The 15,943-nt window shown below is 40.5% G+C and overlaps 1 protein-coding gene across 4 annotated transcripts in view; it reads left to right on the forward strand.

Moving 5' to 3' along the window:
* Nucleotides 1-15,943, forward strand: part of LOC128693417 (collagen alpha-1(II) chain-like) — a 74,156-nt gene that overhangs the window by 36,193 nt on the left and 22,020 nt on the right. Inside the window, exon 2 of one of the 4 annotated variants that reach the window (XM_070097414.1) lies at nt 13,695-13,970. The exons of 1 other annotated variant lie outside the window; for it this stretch is intronic. In XM_070097414.1, the coding sequence (XP_069953515.1) occupies nt 13,695-13,970 (276 nt within the window). Of the gene's footprint in view, nt 1-13,694; nt 13,971-14,044; nt 14,447-15,943 lie in introns of all 4 variants that reach the window. 2 more of the 4 variants (XM_070097412.1, XM_070097413.1) reach the window with 2 other exon arrangements.

Genomic DNA, 15,943 nt, shown 5'->3' on the forward strand with positions numbered 1-15,943 from the left:
TGAAGGTGTTCAAGGGTGTTTTGAAGGTGTTCAAAGGTGTTTTGAGGTTATTCAAAGGTGTTTTGAAGGTGTTCAAGGGTGTTTTGAAGGTGTTCAAAGGTGTTTTGAGGTTATTCAAAGGTGTTTTGTGGGTGATTGTAGTTGGTGATTGTCTTATATTATGTGTGTGTATAAGATATGTTTTCAGTTGATGGTGATCATGTACTAAGTGTTTGCGTATTAGGTTTGTGTTCATGCTTTTTTTTTTTTTATGCGCCAAATGGGGAGGGAGTTCTTGGTTATAGTGATTTGAGGGGATTTCTATAAAAAGGATGTTAGATGGTGATGTTAAACTTAGTTTCTGGTGATTTTGACGGTGATTGGTAGTATTCAGTGGTGATTTGGTAGTAATCAGTAGTGTTTTTTTGGGAGTATTCGGAGGTGTTTGATGGTGTTTTTTTTTGAAGGTGTTCAAATGATGTGCAGAGCATTTTTTGAAGAAGATCAGTGGTGTTCAGAGTTGGTTCAAAGTTAGTCAGTGTTTAGGTTAGGTTAGGATAGGTTAGGTTAGGATAAGTTATGTTAGGTTAGGTTAGGTTAGGTTAGGTTAGGTTAGGTTAGGTTGGGACGGGTTAGGATAGGTTAGGTTAGGTTAGGTTAGGTTCGGTAGGTTAGGTAAGGTTAGGTTAGGTTAAGTTAGGTAGTATTCGAGGTGTTTGATGGAGTTAGGTTAGGTTAGGATAGGTTAGGTTAGGTTAGGTTAGAGGTGTTTGATGGAGTTAGGTTGGGTTAGGTTAGGTTAGGTTAGGTTAGGATAGAGGTGATTGATGGAGTTAGGTTAGGTTCGGTTAGGTGAGGTTAGGTTAGGTTAGGAATTAGGTTAGGTTAGGTTAGGTTAGGTTAGGATAGACAGTTGGTCTGGAAAGAGATGATTTTCTACCTTGGATGTTACCCGCATTACATGGCGCCTGTCTGTCCTGAGTTGACGCAGGTGTTATGTTCTACCTTGGGTGTGAAGCGCATTACACCATGTGTTGGGGTGACCCACAATGAGTCTCTCAGAGCGAGGACAGTGCTTCTATTCGGAAATCGAGTAGATATTTCTACCATTGAGTGTGTTTTACCAACAAGAAAATAATGTTCGATTTTACGATAAAGTTTTCAAAACTAATTTGGATATATCCAAAATGGAGTCGTTCAAAGTAATTCTGGAGTACTCAAATAGTGTTTTGGGGGTATTCCAATATATTTTAGGATAGGTTCGGCTAGGTTAGGTTGGATTAGGATAAGATAGGTTAGGTTAGGTTAGGTAATGGTTAGGCAAGGTTAGATTAGGATAAGATAGGTTAGGTTAGGTAAGGTTAGGTTAGGTTGGATTAGGATAAGATAGGTTAGATTATGTTAGGTAAGGTTAGGTTAGGTTAGGTTAGGTTAGGTTAGGTTAGGTTAGGTTAGGTTAGGTTAGGTTAGGTTAGGTTAGGTTAGGTAAGGTGTGTGTGTGTGAATATCTTGGTTACAGTGATTTTAGTGGATTTGAGATGCATTTGTGGATGTGAAATGTGATTTTTTTGTGTGTGTGTTCAGAAGAGGTATGTTGGGAGATGGGTGAGTGGATGTGAAGAATGCGGGTGAGATGGAGAGGGGTATGGGGAGGGTTGTAATTAGAAATATGGAGAGATTTTACTGAATATAAAGGTAATGTGTGAATATTTTAAAAAGAAATTATAGAATTGAAAAGTTATGATATATTGGAAAAAGAATGGAGGGGGTGTTGAAAACATGTCGCAATAGTTGGGTATGGAAGTGTTTCAGTGTTGATTGGAAATGTTCGAAGGTGTTTTCTGAAGGTGTTCAAGAGTGTTTTGAAGGTGTCAAAGGTGTTTTGAAGGTGTTCAAAGGTGTTTTGAAGGTGTTGAAGGGTGTTTTGATTGAATTCAGCGGTGTTTTAGTAGTATTCAGTGGTGTAATTGGGAGTACTCAAATTGTGTTTTTTGGAAGTGTTTCAGTGTTGATTGGAAATGTTCAAAGGTGTTTTTGAAAGTGTTCAAGAGTGTTTTGAAGGTGTTCAAGGGAGTTTGAAGGTGTTGAAGGGCGTTTTGATTGAATTCAGCGGTGTTTTAGTAGTAATCAGTGGTGTAATTGGGAGTACTCAAATAGTGTTTTGGAAATGTTCATGGGTGTTGTGGGATGTGGGTGTTGTGGGTGTTGTTGTCGAATTAGAGTTACCGAAAAAGATGATATAAGTGGGTTGTGATGAAATTAGTTTAAAAACGATATTCAAAGGTGTTTGAAGGTGTTCAAGGGTGTTTATGTGAGTATTCAAATGATTATGAGAGTGTTTTTGGGGGTGTTCAAAGTAAAGTGTTTGAGTTAGTTTTTGTGACTTTTTTCTGATGTATTGTGTCCCCTTAATAACTTTAATGAACTAAAAGGGTAAAAAACGAGAAAATGCCTAGTCTGGAGACTGAGGGATGAGTTGTAATTTAATGAAAGTGCAGATAAATTAGAGATGTCAAATCTTATTTGGGAGTACTCAAATAATGTTTTGGAAATGTTCAAAGGTGTTTTGAGTGTGTTCAAATGTTGTTTTTGAAGGTGTTCAAGGGTGTTTTGAAGGTGTTCAAAGGTGTTTTGAGGTTATTCAAAGGTGTTTTGAAGGTGTTCAAGGGTGTTTTGAAGGTGTTCAAAGGTGTTTTGAGGTTATTCAAAGGTGTTTTGAAGGTGTTCAAGGGTGTTTATGTGAGTATTCAAAGGTGTTCAAAGGTGTTTTGAAGGTGTTGAAGGGTGTTTTGATTGAATTCATCGGTGTTTTAGTAGTATTCAGTGGTGTAATTGGGAGTACTCAAATAGTGTTTTGGAAATGTTCAAAGGTGTTTTTGAAGGTGTTCAAGGGTGTTTTGAAGGTGATCAAAGGTGTTTTGAGGTTATTCAAAGGTGTTTTGAAGGTGTTCAAGGGTGTTTTGAAGGTGTTCAAATGATTATGAGAGTGCTTTGAAGGTGTTTTGAAGGTGTTCAAGGGTGTTTATGTGAGTATTCAAAGGTGTTTTGAAGGTGTACAAATGATTATGAGAGTACTTATGAAGGTGTTCAAATGATGTGCAAGAGTACTTATGAAGGTGTTCTGGGAGTATTCAGAGGTGATTTGGGGGTGTTCGAATGATGTTTTTGGAGTAATTCAGTGTTGTTTGGAAATGTATAAAGGTATTTTTTGTGAGTATTCAAATGATTTATGAGAGTGTTTTGAAGATGTTCAAAAGTAAAAGTGCGTATTTAACTTCGTAATATGTAAAATTGTGAGTAGTGAATTTAACGAAAGTGGATGTAAGCGATGTGGTGACTTTCTGATGCATGTGTCCCACTTTAATGAACTAAAAGGGTTAAAACGAGAAAAATTGGGGGTTATGAGTGAAAATTGTGAGGTGATGGTTGGAGTGTGAGGGTTTGGGAGAGTGGGGAGGAGGTTACTTCGTGGGGAGTGACCTGAGATGAAAAATGTCTAGACTTGTGTTGTAAAGAAATTGTGGGTATTAACGAAAAAAATGTGTCTTTCTGATGATGAAAATGTTTTCCCTATGATGTAGGTACTATATCCCCTTATTAACTTGAATGAACTGAAAGTTCGACATGATTCAGCTTGTGTGTGTGGGGGTCATCGCGTGACGTCACTGACCGTCGAGTAAACACATTAATGAGAGGAAACTTTTAGTTCATTTGACTTAATGAGAGGAAACTTTTAGTTCATTTTAAAATAATAAGGGGAAGATGTTTAGACTTGTAGTAAGCATGCCCCATAGGAGGAGTTCATTTGAATGCTTACCCCCAGAGGGGGGAATCCAAAAAACCTTGATCCAAGGAATTTCGAAACCCCCATAGGGGGGAATCCAAAAACTTGGTAATATTGAGAAATTTTTGGGATTGGGGGGTGGGGTGGAAGGAGGGACAATCCAAAAAACCTTGATCCAAGGAGATGGAGAATTTCGAAAACCCCATAGGGAGGATCCAAAAAACTTGATCTAAGGAGATGGAGAATTTCGAAAACCCTATAGGGGAGGAATCCAAAAACTTGTATCATCGAGAAATTTTTGGGTTGGGGGGTGAAAGTGGGAGGGGGATCCGAGGAGATGGAGAAATTCAAAACCCCCAGAGGGGGGAATCCAAAAAACTTGATCCGAGGAAGTAGAGTCTTTGTATTATCGAGTGAAAAAAATTGGGATGGTGGGGGTGAAAGGAGGGGTACCCAAAAAAAACCTTGATCCGAGGAATTGGAGAATTTCGAAAACCCCATAGGGGGGAATCCAAAACTTGTATCATCGAGAAATTTTTGGGGTTGGGGGTGAAAGTGGGAGGGGGAACCTTAAAAATTTGATCCGAGGAGATGGAGAACCCCATAGGGGGGGGAATGCAAAAACTTGTAATATCGAGAAATTTTGGGGTGAAAGTGAGAGGGGGAACCTTAAAAACTTGATCCGAGGAGATCATAAGAAAAAAAAAATTCGAGGCGCGGGGGCGATCCGGACGACGCTGCAGAAGGCGCAGCAGAAGGCGCGGGCGGGCGCGCGGGGTGGGGCGGGGCGCTCGGGGCGGCGGGGCGGGGCGCGCGGGTGCGCGGGGCGGCGGGGCGGCGGGGCGGGGCGCGCGGGTGCGCGGGCGCGCGGCGCGACGGCGGGGTCGCAAGGCGGGGGGTCGTGGGGGGTGGGGGTATTGGTTGGGGGGTCAAGGGTGAGGTAGTCTCGAGGGCGAGGTCATGGTCAAAACCGGAAGTAACACCTAGGTGTGAAAAGGTGACCCTCCAGCTGCTGGTCCTAGACCGGAAGGGATGCCCCAGAGGTGGCCTAAACCGGAAGGGATGCCCCAGTGAAAAGGCCCAAACCGGAAGGGATGCTCCAGAAGAAAACTTCACTACTGACATGATACACCAGTTGACTGCTTCATGGTAGACATGATACAACAGTTGACTTCTTCATGGTAGACATGATACACCAGTTGACTGCTTCATGGTAGACATGATACACCAGTTGACTGCTTCATGGTAGACATACAACAGTTGACTGCTTCATGGTAGACATACAACAGTTGACTGCTTCATGGTAGACATGATACAACAGTTGACTGCTTCATGGTAGACATGTTACAACAGTTGACTGCTTCATGGTAGACATGATACAACAGTTGACTGCTTCATGGTAGACATGATACAACAGTTGACTGCTTCATGGTAGACATGATACAACAGTTGACTGCTTCATGGTAGACATACAAGAGTTGACTGCTTCATGGTAGACATACAACAGTTGACTGCTTCATGGTAGACATGATACAACAGTTGACTGCTTCATGGTAGACATACAACAGTTGACTGCTTCATGGTAGACATACAACAGTTGACTGCTTCATGGTAGACATGATACAACAGTTGACTGCTTCATGGTAGACATGATACACCAGTTGACTGCTTCATGGTAGACATGATACAACAGTTGACTGCTTCATGGTAGACATGATACAACAGTTGACTGCTTCATGGTAGACATGTTACAACAGTTGACTGCTTCATGGTAGACATGATACAACAGTTGACTGCTTCATGGTAGACATGATACAACAGTTGACTGCTTCATGGTAGACATGATATAACAGTTGACTGCTTCATGGTAGACATGATACACCAGTTGACTGCTTCATGGTAGACATGTTACAACAGTTGACTGCTTCATGGTAGACATGATACACCAGTTGACTGCTTCATGGTAGACATGATACAACAGTTGACTGCTTCATGGTAGACATGTTACAACAGTTGACTGCTTCATGGTAGACATGATACAACAGTTGACTGCTTCATGGTAGACATGATACAACAGTTGACTGCTTCATGGTAGACATGATACACCAGTTGACTGCTTCATGGTAGACATGATACAACAGTTGACTGCTTCATGGTAGACATGATACACCAGTTGACTGCTTCATGGTAGACATGATACAACAGTTGACTGCTTCATGGTAGACATGATACAACAGTTGACTGCTTCATGGTAGACATGATACACCAGTTGACTGCTTCATGGTTGACATGATACAACAGTTGACTGCTTCATGGTAGACATGACACAACAGTTGACTGCTTCATGGTGGACATGATACAACAGTTGACTGCTTCATGGTAGACATGATACAACAGTTGACTGCTTCATGGTAGACATGATACACCAGTTGACTGCTTCATGGTAGACATGATACAACAGTTGACTGCTTCATGGTAGACATGATACAACAGTTGACTGCTTCATGGTAGACATGACACAACAGTTGACTGCTTCATGGTAGACATGATACAACAGTTGACTGCTTCATAGTAGACATGATACAACAGTTGACTGCTTCATGGTAGACATGATACAACAGTTGACTTCTTCATGGTAGACATGATACACCAGTTAACTGCTTCATGGTAGACATGATACAACAGTTGACTGCTTCATGGTAGACCTGATACACCAGTTGACTGCTTCATGGTAGACATGATACAACAGTTGACTGCTTCATGGTAGACATGATACAACAGTTGACTGCTTCATGGTAGACATGATACAACAGTTGACTGCTTCATGGTAGACATGATACAACAGTTGACTGCTTCATGGTAGACATGATACAACAGTTGACTGCTTCATGGTAGACATGATACAACAGTTGACTGCTTCACGGTAGTCAACTTAACATAGATACAGTGCTAGACAGCAGTTAATTAATGTATAAAGTAAAAGGACACAAGTGCAACTAATGTGACATTTATTGTGGCAACGTTTCGCTCTCCAGGAGCTTTATCAAGCCATTACAAACAATACATGGACACAGAGGGTATATAAAGGCTCAGAGTGAGGTGAATACTAGTGAGGTACCATTTCGATGTTCACTAGTGGTAGTAGTAGTAATAGTAGTAGTAGTGGTAGTGACAAAAGTAATACAATATGGTAGAGCAATTCATTCGTACATGAGTAAAAGGATATAAAAGCTATTACTTGGGTAACATAAAAATAGGTTGGACAAATATAAACTGGAATGAGGCAGCTTGTTTCAGTGTTCACTCTCTGTGCTTTGTGTAGTATAACAGGAGAGACTATGTGATGGCAGGGTTTACTGTTTTCAGGAGGATTCTTGCTAAGACTTCGGAGATGGTGAAGCTGCCGTTGTTTTGTTTAATTGTATTCATAAGATGAAATTCAGAGACGCCCAATTAGTGATAAAAGAAAATAATTTCCGCACACGCAAGTGCCTTGAATCAGCACTGATCGCTGTTTCGAATACAATTAAACAAAACAACGGCAGCTTCACCATCTCCGAAGTCTTAGCAAGAATCCTCCTGAAAACAGTAAACCCTGCCATCACATAGTCTCTCCTGTTATACTACACAAAGCACAGAGAGTGAACACTGAAACAAGCTGCCTCATTCCAGTTTATATTTGTCCAACCTATTTTTATGTTACCCAAGTAATAGCTTTTATATCCTTTTACTCATGTACGAATGAATTGCTCTACCATATTGTATTACTTTTGTCACTACCACTACTACTACTATTACTACTACTACCACTAGTGAACATCGAAATGGTACCTCACTAGTATTCACCTCACTCTGAGCCTTTATATACCCTCTGTGTCCATGTATTGTTTGTAATGGCTTGATAAAGCTCCTGGAGAGCGAAACGTTGCCACAATAAATGTCACATTAGTTGCACTTGTGTCCTTTTACTTTACATATTGTCGGTAATTCTACCAACTTTATTACAGTTAATTAATGACTGGTTTAGGCATCCATGACTCGTGAGGGGGGACGGGGGGGGGTGCATCGATACTGATGCATTTTCTGACAGGTAAAGAGCTCTTGATCCCAGAAATTGAAGCTACCCTAACTTTCCCTCAATAAAGCCTGATAAAATACCACTCACCAGTTGCTGTATGATCGTGGAAATCATTACATCGCACATAACTGGCTAGGTCGTGAGTTGGAGGTGCCTACTATGGGCCAGTAAGCTTACTCATATACTTGCTGCTGCTCCATCAGTCCTCAGGAATATTCACATATTATTTTACCTTATAAACTCGTCTATTCTTAATAAAAATTACAATTATCAAACAATAATTACTAAAGTTTTGCTACTCAAGCCTACAATAGGTGGAACCTCGGCTTACGATATTATTTCATTCCAGAATTATGTTCAGGTGCCATTACTGAACGAATTTGTTCCCATAAGGAATATTGTGAATTAGGTTAGTCCATTTCAGACCCCCAGACATACACGTACAAACGGACTTACATAAATACACTTACATAATTGGTCGCATTGGGAGCTGATCGTAAACCGGGGGTCCACTGTATTTCTACCTTTTTTCATTTTTTAGGGAATTTCAATTTTAAAAGGCATTAGAATAAATGTGGCCCGGTTTCATAGAATTAAATTTTATAGATTTTTGTTTTGCACAGTTCGAGTTAAAATATAAGAGCTGTCATTCTTATTTTTAAGCCCCAGCCTGAGGTATATAACCCCCTTCCCCAGGATGCCACCCATAAGTCAACAAACACTTAGGAGCCTATTTACTGTTAGGTGAACTGGGGAAGCAGGATTGATCCCGGGTCGTTTGGTTGTGAGCCGAAGATTTTATCATTGAGCTAGGAGAAAATTGTTTATAGATGATAATATAAATATTTGAAACTAACTAAATAATCTTGTGAGAGCGTCAAGAGTCTCCAGTGATGTTCTTCATAAACACAACATGTGAGGGAGAATGTTGAAGAAAACTGTACTTGATTAAACCAGAAGGTTAGTAACCCAGTATAACCCAGAAGGTTAGTAACCCAGTATAACCCAGAAGGTTAGTAACCCAGTATAACCCAGAAGGTTAGTAACCCAGTATAACCCAGAAGGTTAGTAACCCAGTATAACCCAGAAGGTTAGTAACCCAGTATAACCCAGAAGGTTAGTAACCCAGTATAACCCAGAAGGTTAGTAACCCAGTATAACCCAAGTGTCAGTGACTTATTCCCATTGGGGTCCTAATGTCCTCTTCCCCGGGATGCCATCCACATACTCGGCTAACACGCAGGTACCTACTTACTGCTCGGTGAACTAGTGTACGGAAATATTTCACACCCGCTCCGGGATCGAACCCGGGTCCCTGAGTTGTGACTCGTAGGCGCTACCATTAGCTACTTTATCTAAGTCTTTTATACTGCCATGATTGCAATACTCGGAGCCCAGAATAGGTTCAAGTTCTGAAATAATATTCATAGGGCATTGAATATTGTACAGGCTCTTTAAAAAGCATCAGTGAAACCCTTTTAGTAGTGTCTGATAACATTGGATGCAACAGCTTATCGTTGAGTGTTAGTTCTAAAGCTTTAAGTTAGCTGGAGTTATCGCTTGTTGAGTGTTTGATACATCGTCTCTTATTGCATTATAACTCTTAACTTACAGACGATAACCAGCTGAGCACCTAAGGGTCTGGTTTATGAGTGGGCGGGGACACTGCTGCAGTTTGAGTGGACTGTAGCCTCATGTAATAATAATGAATCACTATATCTCAACACTTTCAGTTTTCAAGTACGGGAAGGCGACACACTCTTGCTTCCCTCCCTTCAAATACTCGTACCTAGCTATATTCCCTCGCCTGAACCTCCCTCCCCACGTCTACTGTAAATACCCCTCCCCTCACCTGGTAGGTTAAGCGACTGTGAGTTCTGCTCCTCACAACAGAAAGGACCAGGTCGAATCCTGGGGGTGCACAGAAATTTGCGGACAAATCTAACGCCTGCTGCAATTGGTTTTGGAAGACGACATTATCACGTTATTAACCCCGGCAGGTTAGTAACACAGGATAACTCAAGATAACCAATATGATTTATTTCCAGTGGGGTCGTTTCTGGGTCCTCCCTCAAGATGCGACCCACACCAATAGACCAACTCCCTGATATCTATACACTGCTAGGTAACAGATGTTAGGAGGCTTTCCCAATGGATAAAAGCCACACTACTTCGCTTTTTTGGGTTATCCTCGAAATAATCCGAATAATGTCTTAGATTTCTTCAACCCTTACCAGACGACCTTTCTTTTTACACTAAATACTCTTCCTTGTTTTATTGTTCACCCCATCACCCGGTGCTCTTCTTTCCCCTCCAAAACTATGCATTATTCAAAATCTTTTTCTATACAGATATGTATTTTTTGTTAGAAATGTCGCAGACACACGCGCATACACTGACAAATATGGCATTGATCGAGTTCATTGATCACTATTACGCTAATAAGGGGGTCAAGAGCTGGAGCCCACAAACTACAGCAAGGTAATTACACACTCATGCATTATATATATATATGTCGTGCCGAATATGTAAAACTTGCGATTTTGGCTTAAATAGCCGAATAAGGCAAGCGAAAATTTGTGTATGCAATAATTTCTCAAAAATCATTCTGAACCTAACTAAAAAAATATATTTCATTGTGTTTGTTTATTATTAAATTACTGCAAACGTATCTAAAATATATTTAGTTGGATTAGGCTGATGTCACCATGGTTATTCAATATATTTATAGATGTGGTTGTAAGAGAAGTGAATGCGACGGTCTTGGCAAGAGGTGTGGAGTTGTAAGATAATCAGACACAAAGTGAGAGTTGTCACAGTTGCTCTTTGCTGATGACACTGTGCTTTTGGGAGATTCTGAAGAGGAGTTGCCGAGGTTGGTGGATGAGTTTGGTAGGGTATGTAAAAGAAGAAAATAAGTAAATATAGGAAAGCGTAAGGTGATGAGGATAACAAAAAAAAAAATAGGTGACGACAGATTGGATATCAGATAGGAGAGAGGGGATGGGGGAGGTGAATGTATTCAGATATTTAGGAGTGGACGTGTCAGCAGATGGGTCAGTGAAAGATGAGGTGAATCATAAAATTGACGAGGGGAATATGGTGAGTGGTGCATTGAGGAGTCTGTGGAGATAAAGAACTTTGTCCATGGAAGCAAAGAGGAGAATGTATGAGGGTATAGTTGTACCAACGCTCTTATATGGGTGTGAAGCATGGGTGATTAATGTTGCAGTGAGAAGGCTGGAGGCAGTGGAGATGTCATGTCTGAGGGCAATGTGTGGTGTGAATATAATGCAGAGAATTCGTAGTTTGGAAATTAGGAGGTGTGGGATTACCAAAACTATTATCCAGAGTGCAGAGGAGGGGTTGTTGAGGTGGTTCGGACATGTAGATAGGGGAGAACAATATAGAAAGACTTCGAGAGTATAAATATGTAGTGGAGAGAAGGCGGGGTAGAGATCGGCCCAGAAAAGGTTGGAGGGAGGGGGTAAAGGAAGTTTTTGCGTGCGAGGGGCTTGGACTTTCAGCATGCATGCGTGAGCGTGTCAGATAGGAGCGAATGGAGACAAATGGTTTTTATGTCTTGACGTGCTGTTGGAGTGTGAGCAAGGTAATGTTTATGAAGGGATTCAGGGGAAACCGGCAGGCTGGACTTGAGTCCTGGAGATGGGAAGTACAGTGTCTGCACTCTGAAGGAGGGGGTGTTAATGTTGCAGTTTTATAACTAGTGTAAGCACACCTCTGTCAAGACAGTGATGGAGTGAATGATGGTGAAAGTTTTTCTTTTTCGGGCCACCCTGCCTTGGTGGGAAACGGCCGATGTGTTAATAAAAACATAATTGGCTAAATTAAACTGCGCTTGATATAAAAAGGTTAGGTAAGCTTTCTAAGGTTCTTTTGGTACAAAATTATTATTTTTTGCATTAACATAAATGAAAAAATGTATCTTTAAATGTATGAGAGAAAATTTTAGAAAGGACTTAATTTAAAATGAGTTCTTGCTAATTGACCAGTTTTACGTATTCGGCACGACACACACACACACACACACACACACACACACACACACACACACACACACACACACACACACACACACATATATATATATATATATATATATACACATATATATATATATATATATATATATATATATATATATATATATATATATATATAGTGTGTGTGTGTGTGTGTGTGTGTGTGAAACAACCACAGGGAAAGTTGAATGATAGCTGTTGGCCTTTCGTATGGAATCAACAAATCATCAGGAGCTTGCAGTGTTGCAGAAATTACACATACATACATTACGTACAAACATATACTACCTTGATCTATATAACATTTTAAAAGGTTGGAGGAAGACCTGTACTAATCTGCCAGCATCATGCAGGAGAGATCAATGAGACACAAAGTACAGAAACAATCCTACTAACACCCATGAGAAACCTAAAGTCATAGTACTTATATCTGCATATTAGTGAACTTCCACCAGTTTTTAGATTCTTGAAAACACTCATACCAGGTCTTCACGTCAATGCTTCTCACTGATTCTTTCATTTTACATTAATGTGTACGAGTTTTATATGTTAATGGTAGTATCTGGATATCAGTAAGTATAGTATTTTTTAGTATCACTTATGTTCAATATAGTTGTGGCTGGCATTCATTTTTTATACATGTTTTGCCTTTAATTATTTGGCAGCTTTCTTGCATGAGTAACATTTATTGTTAAACACGTATTTTAAAATTAAAAATAATCTAACAACTAATTTTTGGTTATTGATAATTTATTATTGCATGAACACTTCTGATATATATATATATATATATATATATATATATATATATATATATATATATATATATATATATATATATATATATATATATATATATATATATAATCTTCAGTTTTGGTATTTTAAAAAATGCCAATAAATGCAGCCTTTGCCCGATCTTTGCATGATATATGGTTTTAAAAAACTACAAATAAGCTTAAGGTTATAAACGTTCCTATGTACGTATATCTTCCATACACTTTGCATGTCGCATATCGCCTACATACTAATTTTTTTAAATGAAATACTACATTGGGCCCCCCCAAAAATTCTTAAAATTTCCAAAATTAAACGTTTCCCCCATCCATGATATAGTATATTATATTTCATGTTTGTTATTTTTGTGATAATTGCAAATACAGTGTTAAATATTAAATTGATTAGAGAAGGGATATTATGTTCCAAGAATGTAATTTTCCTGTGATGGCGCGGCACATTGTCTTATCTTTGTAATATGCACTCTGGACAGCACTCACCCTTCTGAGGAATACCACAGAAAACGGAAATACAAACCACGGCACAATTTACAGTGGTAACTCGCACTGTCTCGTGGTCCACAGGGTCTGGCCAGACCAGCGTCCTTTGGAGAAAAGATACAGGTGCAGAGATTTTTATTTATGACAGCGTTTCGCTCCGCGTAGAGCTTTGTTGACCTGACGAAAGCTCTTTTGACAGAGCGGAACGTTGTCGCAATAAAAACTTGCTCCTAACCTGTGTCTTTTTTTCAATACTGTCGGAAGTTCGCCTTCGTAACCAGCGTCCATAGCGAAGTTGCAAAAGGGAAAGTTGTATGGAGAGTCAAGCCTGTACACAGACACAGAACAATAGCATGTCTTTTCTATTCATTAGAAGTAGTAGTCGATAATATGCATGATTGATATCAATCATCCAAATATTGTAGAAATAATCATTACTCCATTGTGGAATAGAGTGCGATGGAGTAGAGACTGTCTGATCTTTCGCGATGCTTGACCTATCTCCCACGCAACGTTCCCTTTTCTCTTTGCAGCAGACGAATATGAAGAACTTGAGGGCTACGACTATAATGGATTAGTTGACAGCGTCCAGGTGACGGAGGGAAGCACAGAATGTGAGTTTGATGGGCAGAAATTCGCCGATGGGGAAATCTTCTCTCCCGATGACTGCACCCGGTGTACCTGCGCTGCGGGACAAGTCACTTGCGAGCGTACACCGTGTGATGAGAATTGTGCCGGCGTCCTGTGTCCAGAGATTGTGTGCGAGGAACAGTATATACCCTTGGGGCAGTGCTGTCCAGTGTGCCCAGGTAGGTTTGGCCAGTCCGCCGCCAGTTGCTTGCTTTCTCTCACTGCTTTTGCCGCATCATCTTTGTTCCTGCAGATTACGAGGACTACGCAGAGTACACTTACGAGGATAACGATTATCCCGATGGGACTACTGATGAAGTTGCCGTCACAGACGACTCGCCTCCTTACGAAGCACCCGACGCTATAATAACTGAGGCACCCTTTGAAGCCTATGACCCTTACGATTACACAGAACCACCCACCACCACCACAACCACAACCACCACTACCACAACTACCCGTCCCCCTACTACTACAACAACTACCACCACAACCACCCCTCCTCCCACAACAACAACAACAACAACCACACCTCCACCCCCGCCCCCGACAGTTGGTTATGAAAGGCAACCCACGAGAGGAAGAAGACCAAGTAGGCGACGGCAGGGGGAGCGCAGACCCCAGGTTGTACCTGACCCAGAAGGTATGATTACTGGTATGTAGCAAACGACACACACGCATATACTTTGTAAAAAATGACTGTCACTGAATGAACAAAAGAATGGACAGGGACTCTTTAACAGTGCTAAATGTAAGCACCACGTTTCTAGTCCCATTCCATTCTTCAATAATAATAATAGATATATATATATATATATATATATATATATATATATATATATATATATATATATATATATATATATATATATATATATATATATATATATTGTGTGTGTGTGTCGTGCCGAATGGGTAAAACATGCGATTTTGGCTTAAATGGCACCGCTCTTCTTGCCGAATACGGCAAGCTAAAATTTGTATTCAGTAATTTCGCAAAAATAATTCTGAACCAAACTAAAAGAATATATTTCATTGTGTTTGTTTATTATTAAATTATTGTAAACTTATCTAAAATATATTTAGTTGGATTAGGCTAAATTAAATTGCGCTTGTTATAATAAGGTTAGGTAAGTTTCCTAAGGTTTTTTTGGTACAAAACTATTATTTTTACATTAACATATATGAAAAAAAGTATATCTTTAAACGTATAAGAGAAAATTTTAGAAAGGACTTAATTTTAAATGAGTTCTTGCTAATTGACCAGTTTTACATATTCGGCACGACACACACACACACACACACACACACACACACACACACACACACACACACACACACACACACACACACACACACACACACACACACACACATACACACACACACACACACACACACACACACACACACACACACACACACACACACACACACACACACACACACACACACACACACACACACACACACACACACACACACACACACACACACAAACCTACTGGAGTTCTATGACATGGTGACAGCAGTAAGACAAGAGAGAGAGGGGTGGGTGGATTGCATTTTCTTGGACTGCAAGAAGGCGTTTGACACAGTTCCACACAAGAGATTGGTGCAAAAACTGGAGGACCAAGCAGGGATAACAGGGAAGACACTACAATGGATCAGGGAATACTTGTCAGGAAGACAGCAGCGAGTCATGGTACGTGGCGAGGTGTCAGAGTGGGCACCTGTGACCAGCGGGGTCCCGCAGGGGTCAGTCCTAGGACCAGTGCTGTTTCTGGTATTTGTGAACGACATGACGGAAGGAATAGACTCTGAGGTGTCTCTGTTTGCAGATGACGTGAAGTTGATGAGAAGAATTCACTCGATCGAAGACCAGGCAGAACTACAAAGGGATCTGGACAGGCTGCAGACCTGGTCCAGCAATTGGCTCCTGGAGTTCAATCCCACCAAGTGCAAAGTCATGAAGATTGGGGAAGGGCAAAGAAGGCCGCAGATGGAGTACAGTCTAGGGGGTCAGAGACTACAAACCTCACTCAAGGAAAAAGATCTTGGGGTGAGTATAACACCAGGCACATCTCCTGAAACGCACATCAACCAAATAACTGCTGCAGCATATGGGCGCCTAGCAAACCTCAGAACAGCA

The sequence above is a fragment of the Cherax quadricarinatus genome, chromosome 57 (assembly GCF_038502225.1).
Source record: "Cherax quadricarinatus isolate ZL_2023a chromosome 57, ASM3850222v1, whole genome shotgun sequence".
Classification (NCBI taxonomy): domain Eukaryota; kingdom Metazoa; phylum Arthropoda; class Malacostraca; order Decapoda; family Parastacidae; genus Cherax; species Cherax quadricarinatus.